Below are 18507 nucleotides of genomic sequence, written 5' to 3'. Positions count from 1 at the left end.
CAGGTCTGATCTCCACAGGTGGGCTTCTATACCCAACCATAGAACAGAACCAGGTCTGACCTCCACAGGTGGGCTTCTACACCCAACCATAGAACAGAACCAGGTCTGACCTCCACAGGTGGGCTTTTACACCCAACCATAGAACAGAACCAGGTCTGACCTCCACAGGTGGGCTTCTACACCTGACCATAGAACAGAACCAGGTCTGATCTCCACAGGTGGGCTTCTATACCTGACCATAGAATGGGACCAGATCTGACCTCCACTTGTGGGCATCTACGCCCGAGTATGGAACAAGACTAGATCTAACTTCAATAGGTAGATCTTTACAGTTGATTTGGAAATGGGGCAGGACCACACTCAGCCTGCAGATCCTGTCAGCTGACCACAGAACAGTCATTATGGAAGCCGCGAGGAATTTGGCAGCAGAGCAACACTTTGCTCCTGGTTGGAGGAGGAAGCACCGCAGCAAGAAGTGGAAATATGAAAAAATAATGGGAATTAAAATAATACAAAACAGAAGATGCACAACTTTCCAACAAAACAAATCCTGCATCATGGCTTTCTATAAGGTCTTGATCCCTATTAAGTAAATGGATATATGGGATTAGATTGGGGATAGTCAGATTACTGTTAAAAAACAGTTTTGACAGAGCCACAACAGGTACTGGGGACTGTTTAATGACTGGATATGATTACTTCTGTGTCTGCTTTTATTTTTATTAGATGTTCTGAAGATGGCAACTGGGGTTGGGCTCCATGGTCATCGGCCACTCTCCGATACCTGGCCCAAGTGAACTCTGAGTGTTGGCAAGCTAATTGAATACTTGAGGGCCCTCAAAACCAAGTCCGACTCTCTTCACTTGACATCCATGCACTGGATAGCAATCAAGGGAAGGACCTTTGCTGATCTTTCCCTCTTCCTAATCCAATGCCAGCTGAGAACAGCTAAGTGAGTCCAGACGAGAATCAAACTTAAGACCTTCCTGGCCCAGATGGGCTAGTTCCACATTGGACAGTGCATGTAACAACCGAGTCATGAAGGCGCCTGAAATTACTTTTTCCAATTTCCATTACAGTGCAGTAATCTATCTGCTGTTTTACCTGTGTCCCCAATATTGGGTCATTTAAGTTAGGTTTTCTTACACTCAATCAATTAACACAATTAACGTTATTTTCCTATTTTAAAATTGCACATCTTTAAAACATTTTTCTCTTCTTTTGTAGATTATTCAGGCCTAAAATGAAAATAGAAATGCAGCATTAACTATCACCCATCCACCCCTGGATCTCAGTTTCCCTCTGGAACAGAGAACCTATGCTGTCAGCTGAGCCCTGAACAGCAACACCGGAGGCCACCAGGAAGCTGGCAGCTCGGTAGCACTTCCCTCCTGCTGGGAGGAGGAGGTACACCAGCAAGAAATGGGAGCATGAAAAAAATAAAAACAAGATCAGAGTTCAGGGCCTTTGGAGGAGCTATTCAAATGTCCTTTGCTTTGGTCTATATAAATAGTAAAAATGCTGGCTAAATCCATCCGATTATGAAACAGTTTGAAGTTGTTGCTATCGATCTTCAATGGAATGTAACCTTCAGCAAGCCCAGGGAAACCCGTGCATCTCAATAACTGCAGAGTGAGCACTTCAGCTGAACCACTTTTAAAGCAAGACTTTTACCAATGGCACCTCAAAGCAAAACTTGTAGGAATGTGACCTTCACACAGAGTCCCTTAGCAATGCATCCGCCATCTATAATGGAATCTTATCAATACTATCTTCAGCACCAGGCCCTGAGCAATGCCATTTGATGACCTCAGAGGGAGAAATTTGGCGATGTCATCATCAGGGTGAAGCCTTTCTTGCTCTTTGGAGCACATTTTGAAATGGTCTTACAAAGGACAGCAACAGATTCGCAAATTTAAGAGGGTTTTTTGAAAAGACAGTTCCGAGAAAGGGAAAAGCAGCAACTACATGATGATTCGAAATTGCCTATTTCCTTTCTCATCCATTTTAAGTGGATATTCCACAGGCAACAATCTGAACTGGCGGACAGGTTTTGTCAGAGGAACAGACAAACCGAGGTTGGTGTTTGTTTAAATGGAATATAATCATTCAATAACAGTGTTCTAAATGTCAACGAGTCTCTTGCTATTATTCTGGTTTATAATTTTCCCCTCAAGATTTTATTTCAATCTGTTCTCTGATTATTCTCTCTTTGTAATTATATACTGTGATAATTGAGCTGGCATTATCCCAAAATGGCTTTTGTTAAGTTTGCTGCTACCTGTTGGGCTAAACCACCATTTCACTTTTGTCTGGTTAAGCACAGTGTTGCAGGTTGTACAGTGCTTCATTTCCAATTTTTTGCTGCTGCAAATACATGGCTTGGCATCAGCTAAACTATTGCAATTTACCTTACATTCACTCCTATTCGTTAAGGTCGTAAAGTCCAGAGGAAGAAATGGCCATCAAAGCACTCCGTCAGAACCATAATACTTGCCAACAGGAGGAGGCAATTTGGCTGACTGTGTCTGCACTGGTCTTTGCTAGAGCAATCTAAAACTAATCCCACTGTTCCATGCTCCCCCATAGACCTGCACTTTCCTCCAATTCAAATGTTTACCTACTCTTCCCTTAAATGATACAAAACTCACTGCATAAAGAGATTTCTCCTAAACTCTCTCCTCACTATCTTAGTGAGTCCATGTTTGGTTATTCTATCGTTGGTCCCATCCCATCCTAACTACTGATCCCTTACTTTCTGGGACACCAGCTTTCCTTACCTTCCCTGAAAACAATTCTACAAACAGAACCCCTTAGAAAGGAGTTGGGGTGGGGGGGGGGGGGGGAGAAGTACCACATGTTTCAGATGTAATATGGACAAAGACGACATTCTGAAGCTTTAATTACAACAACAACAACTTGTATAGCACCTTTAACGTAGTAATACGTCACAAGGTGCTTCACAGAAGCGTTATCAAACAAAATTTGACACCGAGCCACATAAGGAGCTATTAGGGCAGATGACCAAAAGCTTGGTCAAAGAGGTAGATTTTAAGGAGTAATCACTCTCCTGAGTTGTCCTACTCTTCTAAGCAGATGACCCAAATGTTCACCCATTTAGGCCATGTTTCTCCTGCCAAAAATGATGAAGAATTTATGTAAATTAAAGGCCACATGTGCAAAACACACTTTCTAGGACAGTTTCACTATATAATTAAAAATATCCTCTCCAGGAAAACTGTACAGAAATTTCGAAACAGGTCCCTGGTCGACCCAGATGGACTAAGTGAGCAGAGACTACTCTGATCAGAGAACCAAAATATTATTGGGAAACATTCACAGTAATTAAAGGGAAAAATAAAGGAGCACCAGCATTGATTTTCTCTAATGTGTAACCTCAGTAGAAATGACCCCCTTTAAACATTCAAACTTTGCCATTTCTACTGAAATGACTTGCACCTTGCTGGGTTTAAATAGCGATTCCATGCAGGATAAGTGAGATTAAGTGACCCCTAGGAAGGTCTTAACATCAAACATTGAAATACAGACAGAATGGTTGACCGAACTTACCATCTTCATCTGTGCGAATGAATATAGGTGTGCTCTCCGGGCCTGGTCCAACCATCGTGTGCGCGACTACCGTCACCCGGTACTCTGTCCATTTCGCCAAGGTCTCCAGCCGCATCTGTGTGGTCGTTGGTGGAATGTCCTTCACCTCCTGAGGCTGCTTGTCCTCTCCCTCCACCGTTCGGTACCTGATACTGTACTTTGCCAGGTCACCATTTTGACTCTCTGGCGGCGGCGGCCACCAACTTACCAGAATGCTGGTGGAACTGGGGCTGGTGCACTTTACGTTTTGAGGAGGGGCTGATGGTTCTATTGCAGGCGGGTGCGGTAGAGGAAGGAGTTAAAAAACAATGGGAGGGAAGAGGGTAAAAACAATAAAACAAAAAGAAAAATGATAAAAAAGAAAGGAAAAGGCCCCCAAAAAACTGAGACGAAACAGAAAAAACAACAGAAGACTCTAAAGTAATAAAAAACCTGGTATGATGTTTAAACAAAAGCAATCCTGTCTTAATAAGGATTCTGGTTTTTTGAACGATCAAAACAACTGCTAAAAGAATCTTATTCGGCTGAGGAATTGAGGTAGGAATGCTATTGGATTGATTTCAGATTCTGTTTTTTAAAAACTGAGTTTAAATGTAATTTACCACCTCCCCCACACACAAACAGTAGGTCGCTTCTACACAACCTCATTGGGCCAGGAGGACAGGGCAGTCTGGACCTTTGGCATCTCTGTAGAGCTACCTCTACTGCATTTTATCTTTGGCCAACAGAAGGCAATCAAATAACCAACATTGTTTTATTTCCCCCCTCTTCTCCCCCCACTCACCTATCTCAATCAAACACTTTGCTGTCACGAGGTGCTCCCACTAATGACACAGCAGAGAATTAAAGGGGGTGAGGGGAGGAAAGGCTGGCCGATTGGAGTGTCAGGCAGCTCGGAGGTGAACTGTTGACCTGTGGTACAGGAAACTTTGGTTTATCTGGAGGTTGTATGTCCGGAAACCTCGATCTAACGGCAGAAATCAGCAGCCGTTTTGGTTAGGTTTTTTTTCTTCTCCTAGCATTTTTTTTAACAGTCAGGCTCTGGAAAGTGTCTCTGTAGCTTAGCAACAGCTTCAGAGACACTTCCAAGGTACGGGCCGAGTGTTTACAAGCTGTTGCTAAGCAACAGTGTTTGTTGTCAGATACGGAGATGAAAACCTCCGTATCCTTCAACATTAGCGCTGGTCTATCCGGAAGTTTTGATAGATCGGCAGCAGCTCGGTCCCGTCGGTGCCGGATATCGCGAAGTTTCCTGTATTAGGAAGTAGCCATTTTTATCTCCATGCCATTGAATTGGTAGGCTCATTTACTTATAAAAGTAGAAAATATGAATATTCATTGACATCTGGTACTGCATGGTTGATATACAACTGCTGTACCTTCATAAGTGGTGTAAATGGTTTTTCTTCAACTAATACAGAGGGACTGATAATGGAAAGCCAGGCAGGCTATGTCGACATTGGAGGATCCATTAGGGGAGATTTTCCTGGGTCAACACCCAGGTGCCTTGACCGCAGCTAAAATCGGTCAGGCAGAGCGCTGCCTTTGAAGGAGTTTGTCCGATTCTCCTCCATTTAAACGAATTATGGAAAATTGGGTGGATTCCTTTACAGTTGTGCGCTCCAACCCACCCTATTTTTTCATACTTGCTCAGTCTAGACAATCCAGTGCATCCGGGTGCAGATAACCTCCCCAAATATTTGCTTGTCCGCTATTGCAAATGAGGCACATGCATCCCTCACTGTAATGGTGTGAGATGGTGTCTCTCGCTGACTTTTGTCCTGGGGGGCCATTAGAGGGCAGTTACTGGGCAGAAGTTGAGCACTTACCCAATAGAATGGGGGAGGTTGTTGGGGGGGCGGGGGGGAAAGAGAATGGCAGTTCTATTAACTCCAGCCTTTTCACAGATCCCTTTCATTTGTTTGATGAGTGCCAGGACAGCCCCTGCCTGTTAATAGGATTCCTTTTCCAGGAAGCCGGCAGATCCTAACACTGTCAACAAATTATAGCCAGGAAGGTGGTGAACAGAGACCCAGAGTCACAAGCTGGCCATGGGGCATTGGTGAAAGCAACTGGGACACAAGTCGTTTCTGACCATGCGGTGAGTGCCAATGGTGCCGGACTTTCGGCACAACCAACATATTGAGCTCCGTTTCAGTAATTGAATTGGTGTCAGTTTCTGTACGGTATACACATCAGGATTGTGAACAGGGACCAGTGACTAACTGCGGAGTAATACAGGGACACTCAATTGAAGTTTATACCTAAGATATTTGCTTCATGAGGTTGAGCAGGTCTGTCAAAAATAATTTAGAATTTTGAGTTTCTATTCCCAGAGATATTTAAGTACACAGTAGTTATAATGGCCAAAGTCCTCAGACAAGGTAATAAAAAAAAAATCAGAACTTTAAAGGGCTGTTTGTCTATGAATGATTTTATGTCTTATAGCCCCATGGGACTACAACACTCCAATCCACTCGTTTTCGATGAGGCTGACCAGGCTCACAGTGTAAAAAAAACTTAGCACATTTCCCCTTAGGGAGACGAACCAATTAACCTCTCGCCTCACTGCAATTTCATCTTTCTGTTGTCCGATGGCAACGCTGTCACCTTTCGCAGACACTACCGCGTCCCACAGGGATGTTTCAGCCTCCCCATGTGCTTGCCATGCTCTATTTTTACTCTCTGCCTTTCCTCCTATTTACACCTTCTGTCCCAATCATTTCTCTCATTAAATGTACTGGAGTTAAAAGCCAAGCTTGGTGTCATCAAACTATTACTGGTTAATTGATCTTATTCTCGCCAGCTACTGTTTTCAACCTTGGTAGTGGCCTGGGCTTAGACCCTTCACCTAGTGAAAGAAAATCAAAATGAGCAGTGGTCTTTAGCTCCCTCCCAGGGCACTCTTGCCATATATCTATGTTGGCTGCCAAATTCAGACAGTCCTTGGTCGGGTTTTTCCAAGACAGTGTTGTTATCTTCCTGAGCACTGTTTGAAATTAAAAACCAGCTGAGATTCAGGCGAGCCTAAGACAGGTCATGGTGTAAATGTTCCAACGTGAAAACTCGGCTCATTTATGCAGCAACAATAGGTTCATTGGGTAATTTAATACCACTTGCTGCACAGACTAAACTGAAAGCCAGAGGCAAGTGTTCACCCAGTTTGCCCAAACTAGACCACAAGAACTATCAGAAGTCAAACGGAATGTTTGCTTGTAGTGCAGTGATAGAGCAGCCCACAATCAGACATGCCTTGCCCTATCCTTGAGGTTGTGGAGAAAAGCGACCAAATGCATTGAAAATCAAATTAATTCTGGAACAATCAGGAATATCTCACTATCGGCCAAATAACCCACACCGGTTTGTTTGCATTTGTTGAAACCCAGTGCAAAGATGTCTTGAAATACAAATCTTAGTGGTGAATGTTTGGATTGAGAATGAGTCTGGGACATTTTGTGAAGAGGAGATATAAAGTGGGGAGAGCTGGGTGATGTACTCACTCCCAGGACAAAAAAAAAACAAAACAAGAAAAATAAACTACACAAATACTCCAGGACCTCCTGGATCCATGCACAGAAAAAATATAACTCAACACAAAGAGAAATTAAAATCCAGTCCAAATTAAAGTATTTTCCATGGTACGTACCTGACATTCCTTCAAGCTCTTACACTAAAGACTTTCTTTGCATGCTACGATTGCCTTTTTAACCTACCCTTTCTCTCCCAGCATATAACTGGCCAAAGGTTAGTAAGAGACCAAGACTTCTAGAACTCAGGGATCAGCTGCTTCCACAAAGCCCACATGGAATATTCCAGAATCTATTCCTTTTGGAAGGGACAGGCAAAGCGTTCCATCTTGGAACTATCAAAATTTAATTGGGTTGGTTTTGAGAGATTTCAGGTCCTTTGAAACTTAAATTTGCTTTGTTCAAAGTCATGGATTTTGGATGTTTGCCCACTGCCCATTTTCTCAAAGTCACTCCTGACCACCTTGTGAATACCTGGTCGGTGGAAAGCTAAAGTACAGCATTGGCTAACATCTTGAAGCTGCCAATATTGGCCTACTTATGCTGCATAACCCTGGAAACAACTTAAGAAAGGCTTAAGTGAATAATAATTGGAATAAATATTTACAGCTTGTAGACATGGATTTGTGAAAATTTACAACAACCAATATGGAGAGGGGGCAATTACAATTAATATAATTTCAATTCATTAAATGACGTTGACTTAGCAGCTCATGGGAAACACCAATTTGGAAGTGATTTCCAATCATATCAGTGGGTATCTCAGCGTTTTAAGGCTCAGCCAAAATTTCTAAATAAATACAATGCTCATGTGAGAAATGAGGTGTGTTCTGATGATGTGGCATTCTTATGTCTGCTGTGGTTGTTGATGTTTATTGAATTATATTATGATCAGAAAAAGAGGGCAAAGGAATTGTGGATTTTCACCAATGCAATCTGAGAGTATCAATATACTGGATCTGATAGGTATATTGTGGCATCACTAGTTAGACAATGCAAAGAGTATCTGATTGGATAGAATTTGTAAATAAAAGACACTTGGCAAGTGCAGCAGTTTAGACATGATTTTCACTTTGCTGTGGTGGAGTAGGCCATGTGGGAGCAGAATGCCAATCCCTGTGATTTACTCATTTATCCATCAGTGTCAGGAGAAACTCAATAGGGCCTGGTAAAGCTCTTATTGATTTTAACCATCTCTGAATGAGAAAATAGCCTGAAAATACAGACTAGCCCACAGTAGAGGATGCCTGTTTTTAAGTAGTCCTACAATTGTAGTCCAGGTTATTGAGTGAAGTGGCCTATTTGGAGCAACTTCACTTTGTTTTGTGCAGATGAAGCTCTTTCTGCATCAGTTACGTACTGGCATGACATTTTGATCATTGATATCCAATCGTTGACCCTAATGAAACAGATCTACAGGTGACAGTCAGATTGGAACCCTTGGCCACCTAAGGAAGTTTAATTCATTTGAAGGGGCTAACAGTGGAGAATATAGGAAACCTAGTTGGCTGGAGGAGACAACCTTGGTTACCTGGACAACTCAAAGCTTAGATTATTTCAAATACACTGCCTAAATTATCTCGAGGAAGTGACAAACTTCATTTTGGGGGTGAGGAAGAAGAAGGAATAGGGATATAGAGTGGCAGTGATGCTAGCCACGGAGAACTCTATGGCTAGATTGCCTCGTCTTCTTGCTTGAGGAAGGACACCATGGAGGAAAGCAGGCAGCTGACTTGGAAATAAAAATATGCGTAGACCCTTTTGATTTGGGGGGGGGGAAAACCTCTTCATCAAGTATCTCCAAGTAACCTTAGAGAATGTGGGCACTTGGTTAGAACTGCTTGTAGACGGCCTGTGATATAGTGATGTCACCTGTAAGTCTGCTTCAAAAAGGATGGTTATCAGAGGATGATTTCGACAGGCAACCACCACTGTCAGGCTGGCCTGCGTCAGTCTGTACTCACCTGATACTACTGATTAAGGGTGTGTGAAAGTCCAAAACCTTCCTGTGACCTCTGGTGAAACTAGCTAAACCTCTTCCCAGATCAAAACAGTAGTACCCTTTCAGTACGCAGATTTTCACTTGCTTTTCAATGTCCAATTACCAATTTCTATATAACTGATCAAGGACAAGATGGTCTCCTGAGTGCATCTTTAAATGTCAGCAATACTTCAGTACTGAAAGGGTTACAGTTAGAAATATTCTTTTCAGTTTAATGGATTCCTTTCAGCAGTTCAATGTTTCATGAGGGCACTTTTGTGCATCAATCCTTGTTTGGGATTATCTATTCTCATTCAATGTGACCATGTGCAAGCATATTATGCACTTCCCAGTGTATGCGTGTCTATGCAAGTACAGTTCTATGAGTCTCTGCATGTCTGTATGTTCAGATGTCCACACCTTCTCCAGGGTGCAGGATGTATAACATGGTCAGCGCCAAGTGCTCCTGTTTTGTTAGCCCGAGCAATGAAGAGTTTTAGTTGTCCAACCAATTAAGTTTGTGCCGTGTCCGTAGGGAGTGGATGCATTTGGCTTAATCAGAGCGAGGCAACATTCTGAATGCCTGGTAAAATGAAGTATCCACTCATTCCTCTTGACAAAATATAAATTCCCCTTAGATTAGATGGTCTCATCTGAGCACACTCCTAATCTGAAAAGTCTTAAAATTAAAAAAAAACATATCATTTGTGCATCAAACTATTGTTTCCCAATTCATGATAGGACATATGTCAACACAATCAGATCTACTTTAACATGAAAAAAGCTGATTTTCATGGAAATGGTCACTTGGAGTCACTGGACAGTGACGAGGAGTAGCAACGCTGGCAGATTTCTCCTCTTCTTGGCCTGGGGGATTGAAGTAGCCCTATCCCAGTGAAGACCAACTACCAGCAAGAAAAAACATTCACTGAACCTAGGACCTTCCTAGTCTGTACAGTTCAGTTCACACTGGGCAGTGCAGTCACCCATGGGCCAAAGGGGGATCCATTCTGTACATTCATGTTAGGTTAGCATGAAACTTCTGATCATGCATGTAAGAAAATTTTACATTCTGATACCATAATGTAACGAGGTTCCTCAAGGAGACAGGAAATGTTGGGGCAATAAGTGCTGGTTCTGAACCAGCCCTCAATTACATTTACAAGAAACCAGTCTAAAAATAACATGCAGCCAAAGAAACTAGGGTACTGAAATCAATTTGAAAGTGACACTGATGGGGTGGCGGTAATTACGTTCAACATTCAGCCCTTGTAGCAATGTACTTCTGCTGCAATGTGATGCATTAAGTAAAAATGGAGTGCGAGCTTGTGTGTATGTCTGTACCTGGGCACACCTTGCAGTTTTTTGTGAATGTGTTTCTGTTGGATATGAAAGGCTTACAGAAATATGAAAAACACACGACAGAGTAAAGCCCTGTGCTTTACTTTATTTTCCTTGATTTACTTAAGAGGGAGAAGGAGAAGAGATAAGGTGGGTACATGGTTTGAACCGGTTTGTAACAAGAAACATATTATCTCATTCTATGGCTGGGATATTCTTGTAGTTGAGTGCAGTCACATGAATCCAACATCTGGATCATCATTTAATCGAAAGGTCCAAGTTTGGAATTCTTAAATGGTCCACCTGGTTTTTGGTCAGTTCAGGTCAGGCCTGATTGCTCCTGTTACAACAATAACAACAATAACTTACATTTATTTAGCACATTCAACGTAGCAAAACGTTCCAAGGTGCTTAACAAGAGCGCTATCAATAAAAACATTTTTGGCACCGAGCCACAGGAGGAGATATCAAGACAGGCGACCAAAAGCTTGGTTAAGGAGCATCTTAAAGGAGGAGAGAGGTAGAGAGGCAGAGAGATTTAGGGAGGGAATTTCAGAGCTTAGGGCCAAGGCAACTGAAAGCAGGGCCTCCAATGGAGGATTGATTAAAATCGGGGTTGCGCAAGAGGCCAGATTGGAAGAGCGCAGAGATCTCGAAGGCATGTAGGGCTGGAGGAGGCTATGGAGATAGGGAGGGGCGAGGCCATGGAAGGATTTGAAAACGATGAAGATTTTTAAATTGAGGCATTGTCAGACCTGTTTTTACAATGCCGTTGGTGCACTTACCTGGCATGGGCACAGCTGGACTCCAAGTTGATCCACACCAGGAGAATTTGGGAAAAAATTTAAGGAAAGCTTAAATGTTAAATGTAGACTGTTGTTCTTGAACTAGTCATGGGTCTGTAATGGAATGAAATGATTAGGAGGATGGGAAAAGGGAAATGCATGCTATTACATGAACGGGAAGATGATATGCAGCAGCAGGGTGTGCAAATGGGCCAGATTTAGTAGATTTTGTCAAACCTCTGATCAAATGATCATTGAAAATATCTCATTTATACTGGAATCCATTAAACTAAAAATGAATATTGGTTAAATCTCAATTAATGTGGCTTTTTCCTATTTTTGTCCAGTCCAGTCTAGTCCAGTCCATTGCAACGCTTGTATTGGTGACCCACCAACTAGCAGATGCCAGCCAATTAGGAACTCTACCAGAAAAGGGTTAGTTACATAATGTAAGCCACACTGTTAATGTAAGTTAACCATTGGTACCTCACACATCTTACTCACTAACAGAAACCCAATTAGGGATACCAATCTCTTCTCCCTTCTTCTCAAGCCAACCAAGGGTACATCATGCATCTCAACCCACTCAAACATAACCCAATCTAACTTAACTGGGCCACATCTTCCTCCTCAACCCAACCAGGGAATCCTCCTCCCTCAACCCAGTCTTGAGTATCTCTCACATCTCCATCTCTCTCAAATGGAGATGTCTGTCTCTTCTCCCTAAACCCAATAGAGGGTTCCTCTCATCTTCCTCCCTACCAAAACTAACCTGGAGAAAGTTTTGCTTCTCCCTCTCCTCCCAACCAAGGATTCCTTTCTCCCTAACCCAACTGAGGCACCTCTCACATCTTGCTCTCCCCCAGCCCAACCCTGAGCTGCTCCCATCCCTTCCTCCCCCAAACTCAACCTTAAGCTGTTTTCTGAATTCATTCTTACCCCCGACAAATGAAGGGCCACTTCTGCATCTCTCTCCAACCCAACCAAGGGCACCTCTTACATCTGCTTCCCCATAACCGAAGAGCACATCGTATCCCTCCCCTGCAATCTAACTCATGCCAATCCTCATATCCTCGTTCCCCCAACACAAGAAATGACACTTCTCCTTCTCTAGTGAAAATCAGAGATCCAATTCAAATCTCATCCCCTTGAACTGCATCAATTCAACTTCAATGTCTGATGTGCAAGATAGTCAAGTCCCCTAAGGAACCAGTAAGAACATTCTACCCCAAACTGATGCTCTTAACAAACAATTATACTGCTTGATCCAGAACCCAGTATGTGCTGTAAGTTGCTCAGCTACTAACACCAACCAACACATACCAAAAATGGGTTTCCACAAACTGACACAGAGCAGAGGCTGCTGGGACTGCACACTGTAGAAAAGAAGAACATTCCTTCAGGGGGTGCTTTCAGAAATCAAATTTGCTCTTGAAACTTAATTCGAATTATTAGCCACATAAATATGAATGGTTTAAATAGGTATGTAGCTAAAAGGGAGGGGTGTGGTAGTGCTGACTGCGTAAAGTATTAATAGACTGGTAGTATTTACTTTACCATTCGTTGACAGAACAATCCAAATGACGCACAGTGCATTGCAATGAAGGGTGTTCAGGAAAACACACAGTGTTACCTTGCTCGAGTCACCAACCTTTGACATCTTGTTTACACAGCCAACATATCTGAGGCTTTGGCAAGTCAACACTGCTCAGGGGCATACTAGGTAAACAACTAGTTGTGACTGGAATCTGCGGTCCATTCCTGACAATAGAAAATGTAACGGGGCCCCAGAGGGTGATGTATCCAGATTCTGTAAGTCAAGCAATTTCTGGAAACCGCCAGGTTTAGGCACCCTAGGTATCCAATTTTGCCTCAAACAATTAAATTATTCCCAGAAACAAAAATTGTTCGGAGGCAAGTGTTTGTTAAGGGGGCCGGGGGGGGGGGAGGCGGGTGTGGGCGGAGGATTTTTCTCCTCATGAAAGTAAGGGATGTCAGTTGGCAACATCCACTTTGATCAGATTCAATGTAGATTCCCCTATGCCACGCTAACAGCACGGCCCAACAATAACCCTTCCAATCCCAATTTGAGTGAGGTTATCAGAACAGTGTCAAGGTATGGGCAGTTGCGTTATATGGACCAGTGCCCACTGTAAATTGGGTTGAGTGCCTTAACCCATTTTGTCAAAGGATTCTCAACTTTAAACCATCAGAAAGAGGAGACTTTGGTCCCATCTGTCCGGGTTAGATTCAAAGACAATGGTCCACCCAAATGTTCTTAGTTTGAATAGGGGTGGGCAAATGGACAGTTCAAAGCAGTAGTCCTGCAAGGAGGGTCAATTTTTCTCAAGGATGTTTGGCTTGTAGTTTACACAGAATCCCAACATCCTTTACTCTGATAGTGTTTGAAAGATGAATGTGGAATGAAACCTACTGGCCTGGAGGGTCCGTGCAGAGATCTGGGAGGTGAAGACGCCAAGGCCATGCTCGGAGCGTGCAGCCAACCGGAAGTAGTACAGAGTGTTCGGACGTAGCCCGGTCACACTGTACATAACGCTAGGCTGAAAGGTTATCACTTCCTGTAGAAAGAATCCAGATACATTTTATGTTATATTGAGAACATTTTAGACATCTCAAATCTAGATAATCGTGGATATCCTGTGGCATTGTTCACAGCAGCATTATACCAAGTGACGCACAATGTATTATTCTGCTGCCAAAGTGTAGCTGTGTACCCCTTTAATATCAGATCAGTTGCACATCAAATTGACTTTCTTTATCTTTACAAAAAAGGTATGATTGTTAAGGTCAATTATGAGTTACAGACATTCTGACTCTTGTGTCAGCAAGATATTCTCTGTTGCTATTGGAGATTTTCTGTAGTTTCTATGTACACTACAAATACACCCAAAAGATAACTGTTGTAATGGACAAAATACATGTTGGCATAACATTATTAGCAGATTTCCTGTGGAATTGCACATGATAAATCAGATATTTCATAAGGACAGGAATATTATATACAGTATAATTCTGCTGCTAATGTGAAACTTAGTGTTCTCTTGAGATAACAAAGACTGTTCTTAAGTAAGCACAGAGAGACGTCAACAGAGTTTAACTCTTCTTTGGTGAGGGACGTTTGTAGATTTGAAAATTGTTGCAAATTTCAGGGTGTAAGCCAGAACTTTTTTGAAGTCTGATTGTGATGGTCAACCACAGTCCACAGCCATTCTGATTCTTGTGTCAATTAGGTATTTTCTATTTCTGTTGCTCTGCACATTGCAAACAACTGGCTTCCTCTTTAGTTTGAAATAGAATATAGAAATTTGCATATAGATAAGTGTGACATATTTATATACAATGGTGAGTGGCTGCAATTTTATTGATATTGCACCTATCGTTGGCGCTGTGGGGATCATGTTACATGATGCGTTAAGTGAGGTTCACCTAACATTATGTGACTTTCCATCAAGTTGCTGTCGGATTTTGGATCGCACAATGGTTCACTGTCCACCCACTGTAGCTAATGTGTCTGTGCCCACTGCTTTAATGTTATTAAGATTTAATATTTCTTCACTCTCAAGTATAAAAATAACAATTTGGCTCTCTACCCCACTAAAAACCTGTTGCTGCACCATCTATCTGCCATGGGCCCATTCCAGAACACTACTGTTCCCTGGGTAGGCTATTGTCCTGTTCTTTGCCAGCTATTGTACCGCTGGATGTCCAACTACACTCCTTTGAAGGTGGCCCACTTGCGTGGCTCCTTTCTTCTACATCTGTGACGTTTTGTGGTGCTGTCGTGTCTCACCAGTAGTGGCCTGATTCATGGCTCACTGTGAGTCCATTTAGTCCACCACAGATGTTCTTCCACCCCTCCCCTGAAATAATTCCTCTTTGCAGTAGTTTCCACAACTTTGGTACCCCTTCCCCACTCGCTGAGCCATACTTCAGCCCGATGGCCTTGCCCTCATCTTGGCGACATGACTATGTCCCCTCCCTCCCCTCGTTCAACCCCCCCTATCATTTGCTCCCCAGCCCCATCATGCCATCCCCATTCCCCTTCCCATCCTCATCCTGCTCTCCCCTTTCCTCTCTCTCTCCCTAAATCCCCCTCCCTTTTGCATCCTCCTCCACTTGGTCCCACTCTGCTCATTGACCCTGCTTCACCTGAATACTGCACTTGGTCTTAACTCCCTGTGTGCAGCATCTCAGCAGATCAACTGGTTTATATATAAAGTCGAAGTGTCAAACATAGATATCTATTTATATATGATTTAAAAGGGGAATGAATCAAGTTTCTATGTTGCAGTTCAATTATCTGCCATCCTCCAATCCAAGTTTACTCAGGTGTACCCTTAGTCTCGCCTCTCCGTGAGCAATGCCATGGGAGATTGACCAGTATATTAAAAATATCAAAAGACACTAAAGAGTTTTGCATCAACTGTGCTTCCATTATACTTTGTTACAGATGCAAAACAATCTTAAAATAAGGAAAGACAATCATTTAATGCTGGTTTCTTCTGACCTGGAGGCTGAAAGTTACAAGCCGCTATAACTACCCTCTGATTGATTGCAGGGGTTTACAAGCAGCTACAATTTTTCTATTTAGACCACTTCCCCACAGGAAGTACTTGAGTAGTATTCTTAAAGGGACAGAACAGGTTAGACACAGCTACATTTTAGCTTCTAATCATCACAACCAGACCCCAGACAACCCCTGAGTGATGCCACGGGAGATCTTTCATGGAATTCCAGGGATGAGGGAATACAGTTACGTGGATAGACTAGAGAAGCTGGGGATGTTCTCCTTGGAGCAGAGAAGGCTAAGAGGAGATTTGATGGAGGTGTTTAAAATCATGAAGGATTTAGACAGAGTAAATAAAGAGAAACTGCTTCCAATGGCTGATGGGTCGATAACCAGAGGGCACAGATTTAAGGTGATTGGCAAAAGAACCAAAGGCGAATGAGGAAAAACTTGTTGATGCAACAAGTGGTTAGGATTTGGAATGCACTGCCTGATAGGGTGGTGCATACAGATTCAATAGTAGCCTTCAAAAGGGAATTGGATAAATACTTCAAGGAGAAAAATTTGCAGGGGGAGTGGGAATAACTGGATTGCTCATCGAAAGAGCCGGCACAGACTCGATGGGCCGAATGACCTCCTTCTGTGCTGTACTATTCTATGATTCTATGATTAAGACAAGGAAAGTCAAATGAAACACTCAGTTTCCAATCTAGGGCCGGTTTCAGGCACCTATGAAACCCTTGGCTGTGCTGAGTCAGTAAATGCAACCAGTTCTGCCTCAATTGGATTTTGACTAGAATGAGGTGCCAATAATATTTGCTTACTTTAGCTACACATAGCCTTAAGATACTGGGCTACTTCCACTGGAACCGAGCAGGCTAAGAGGAGATATAATTGAGGCTTTTATAATTACGGAGAGTATTGAAAGAGTGAAGAGGGAAATACCGTTTCCTCTGGCTGAGGGACCGTGACGAGGGGTTAGCAATTTAAAACTGTCATCAAGCGAGTGAGAAGAGAGGTTAGAAGAAATTTCTTCACACAGAGGATTGTTAGAACATGGAATGCTTTGTCACAGGGAATGGCTGAGGCAGAGTCCATTGCATCTATTAAGGGAAAGTTGCATAGATATTTGACACAGGAGTACAGGGCTATGGGGAAGAGCATGGGGAAGTGAGGATAGCTTTAGATTGCTCTAGCAAAAAGCTGGCAGACACGGTGGGTGTGTGGCCTCCTTCTGTGCTGTAAACTTCTATGGTTGTCACCCAGCGTGATTTAACGTGCAAAAGTATTGGAGAAATAATTGGTGGGAGAAGGGCACAGAAATGGGTTTACTTGGCTGACTTGATGTGGCTGCCTAGTGAACTAAAAAGGTGCACTGAGCATAGAGGAAGGCACTGGAGGAAACTACTGTAAAATTACATCCTAATGTTGTTTTAATACATAAAAAGTTTTGCAAGTATTCTCAGGAACATCCCAACCTAAATCCCTTTACAGTAACTCAGCTGAGTGACAAATTCTGAAAACCATAGTACATCAATCACTTTCTTTCTCTTTACCAAAGCAAGAATCACAATCCTCATCCAAATGTAATTTATTTAAACAAAAGATTCACAAAAACTTTTTTCGATTGGGGAGGGGGCCCTGCATTTTTTTATTTTTTTTTTAAACTGAGTGGTGTTGTAGAAAGAGCCAGGAAAGGGGTGAGGAGCCCCCAAAACTAACCATGCTGGGGGGAGCCCCCCCAAAGTTCTAAGACCGTCTCTGACAATCCCAGGAACATTTGAGCAGTGCAATCACCCACCAGCCCTACAAGCAGCTGCTTTGGAGACGGTCTGATGTAACCTCGGAATGCGATAACTACTCTGTAGAGTGGCAAGATAAAGGCCTTTAAGATTATGAAGGATTTTGGTCGGGTCGACGTAGAGAAGATGTTTCCACTTGTGGGGAGGTGAAAACTTGGGGCCATAAATATAAGATATTCACTGATAAATCCAATACAGAATTCAGAAGAAACGTCTTTACCTAGAGAGTGGCTAGAATGTGGAACTCTCTACCACAGGGAGTAGTTGAGGAAAATAGCATAGACACATTTAAGGGGAAGCTGTATAAACACGTAAGGGAGAGGGGAATAGAAGGCTAGGCTGATGGGGTTCGATGAATATGGTGGGAGGAGGCTCGTGTGGAGCATAAACACTGACATAGATCAGTTGGTCCGAATGTCCTGTTTCTGTGCTGTAAATTCTATGTAAAAATATGGTGTCAGGCTGCATTGTAAACAGAGAGATGGGGGAAAGAAGATAGTATCTGAATCACTACGATCCAATCTAACTACAGATTGCTGAATCAATGGTGTATTAAACGAGTGCTTCACCCTTCTACTGAAGCTGGAACATTTTCTCACCTCTTTCCCCAGCTCTTCGTCACGATAGTACAGCTCATAACTGATGATTTTCTCTTGTCTGGGTGCAGCCCACAGCAACTCAATACTAGTCTCAGATTTAGGGGTGGCTCTGAAGTTGATTGGTTGCCCGGGAACTGAAAGAGGAGACCAAAATATTGAATTCGGCTAACATTAAAGGTAGGTTATTCTAGATCTTCTGGCTCTAGGTCAGTTGCATGCAAGCAAAGTATGTACTTTGGTATTTGGGCCTGAGCCTCCACTTTCAAACCACCAAATCACAAACTGCAGCTAGTGAGTCCCTCACTTCACAATTTTTCCTTTGAAGTTTGAAAGAG

General features: G+C 42.8%; 1 protein-coding gene across 1 annotated transcript in view; it reads right to left on the bottom strand.

Annotated features, from left to right (window-relative positions):
* LOC147108325 (receptor-type tyrosine-protein phosphatase delta-like) overlaps positions 1 to 18507 on the bottom strand; it is a 620473-nt gene that overhangs the window by 218928 nt on the left and 383038 nt on the right. Inside the window, exons 12-14 of the mRNA XM_086004913.1 lie at positions 18173 to 18306; positions 13678 to 13822; positions 3571 to 3876 (exon numbers count right to left, since the gene is read on the bottom strand). Of these exons, the coding sequence (XP_085861039.1) occupies positions 3571 to 3876; positions 13678 to 13822; positions 18173 to 18306 (585 nt within the window). The remainder of the gene's footprint in view (positions 1 to 3570; positions 3877 to 13677; positions 13823 to 18172; positions 18307 to 18507) is intronic.

This window comes from Somniosus microcephalus, chromosome 13 (genome assembly GCF_052327205.1).
Source record: "Somniosus microcephalus isolate GS21.2 chromosome 13, FLI_Smic_1.0, whole genome shotgun sequence".
Taxonomy (NCBI): Eukaryota; Metazoa; Chordata; class Chondrichthyes; order Squaliformes; family Somniosidae; genus Somniosus; species Somniosus microcephalus.
Note: the sequence above shows the minus strand (reverse complement) of the source record. Positions and strands in the feature narration are given on the sequence as shown.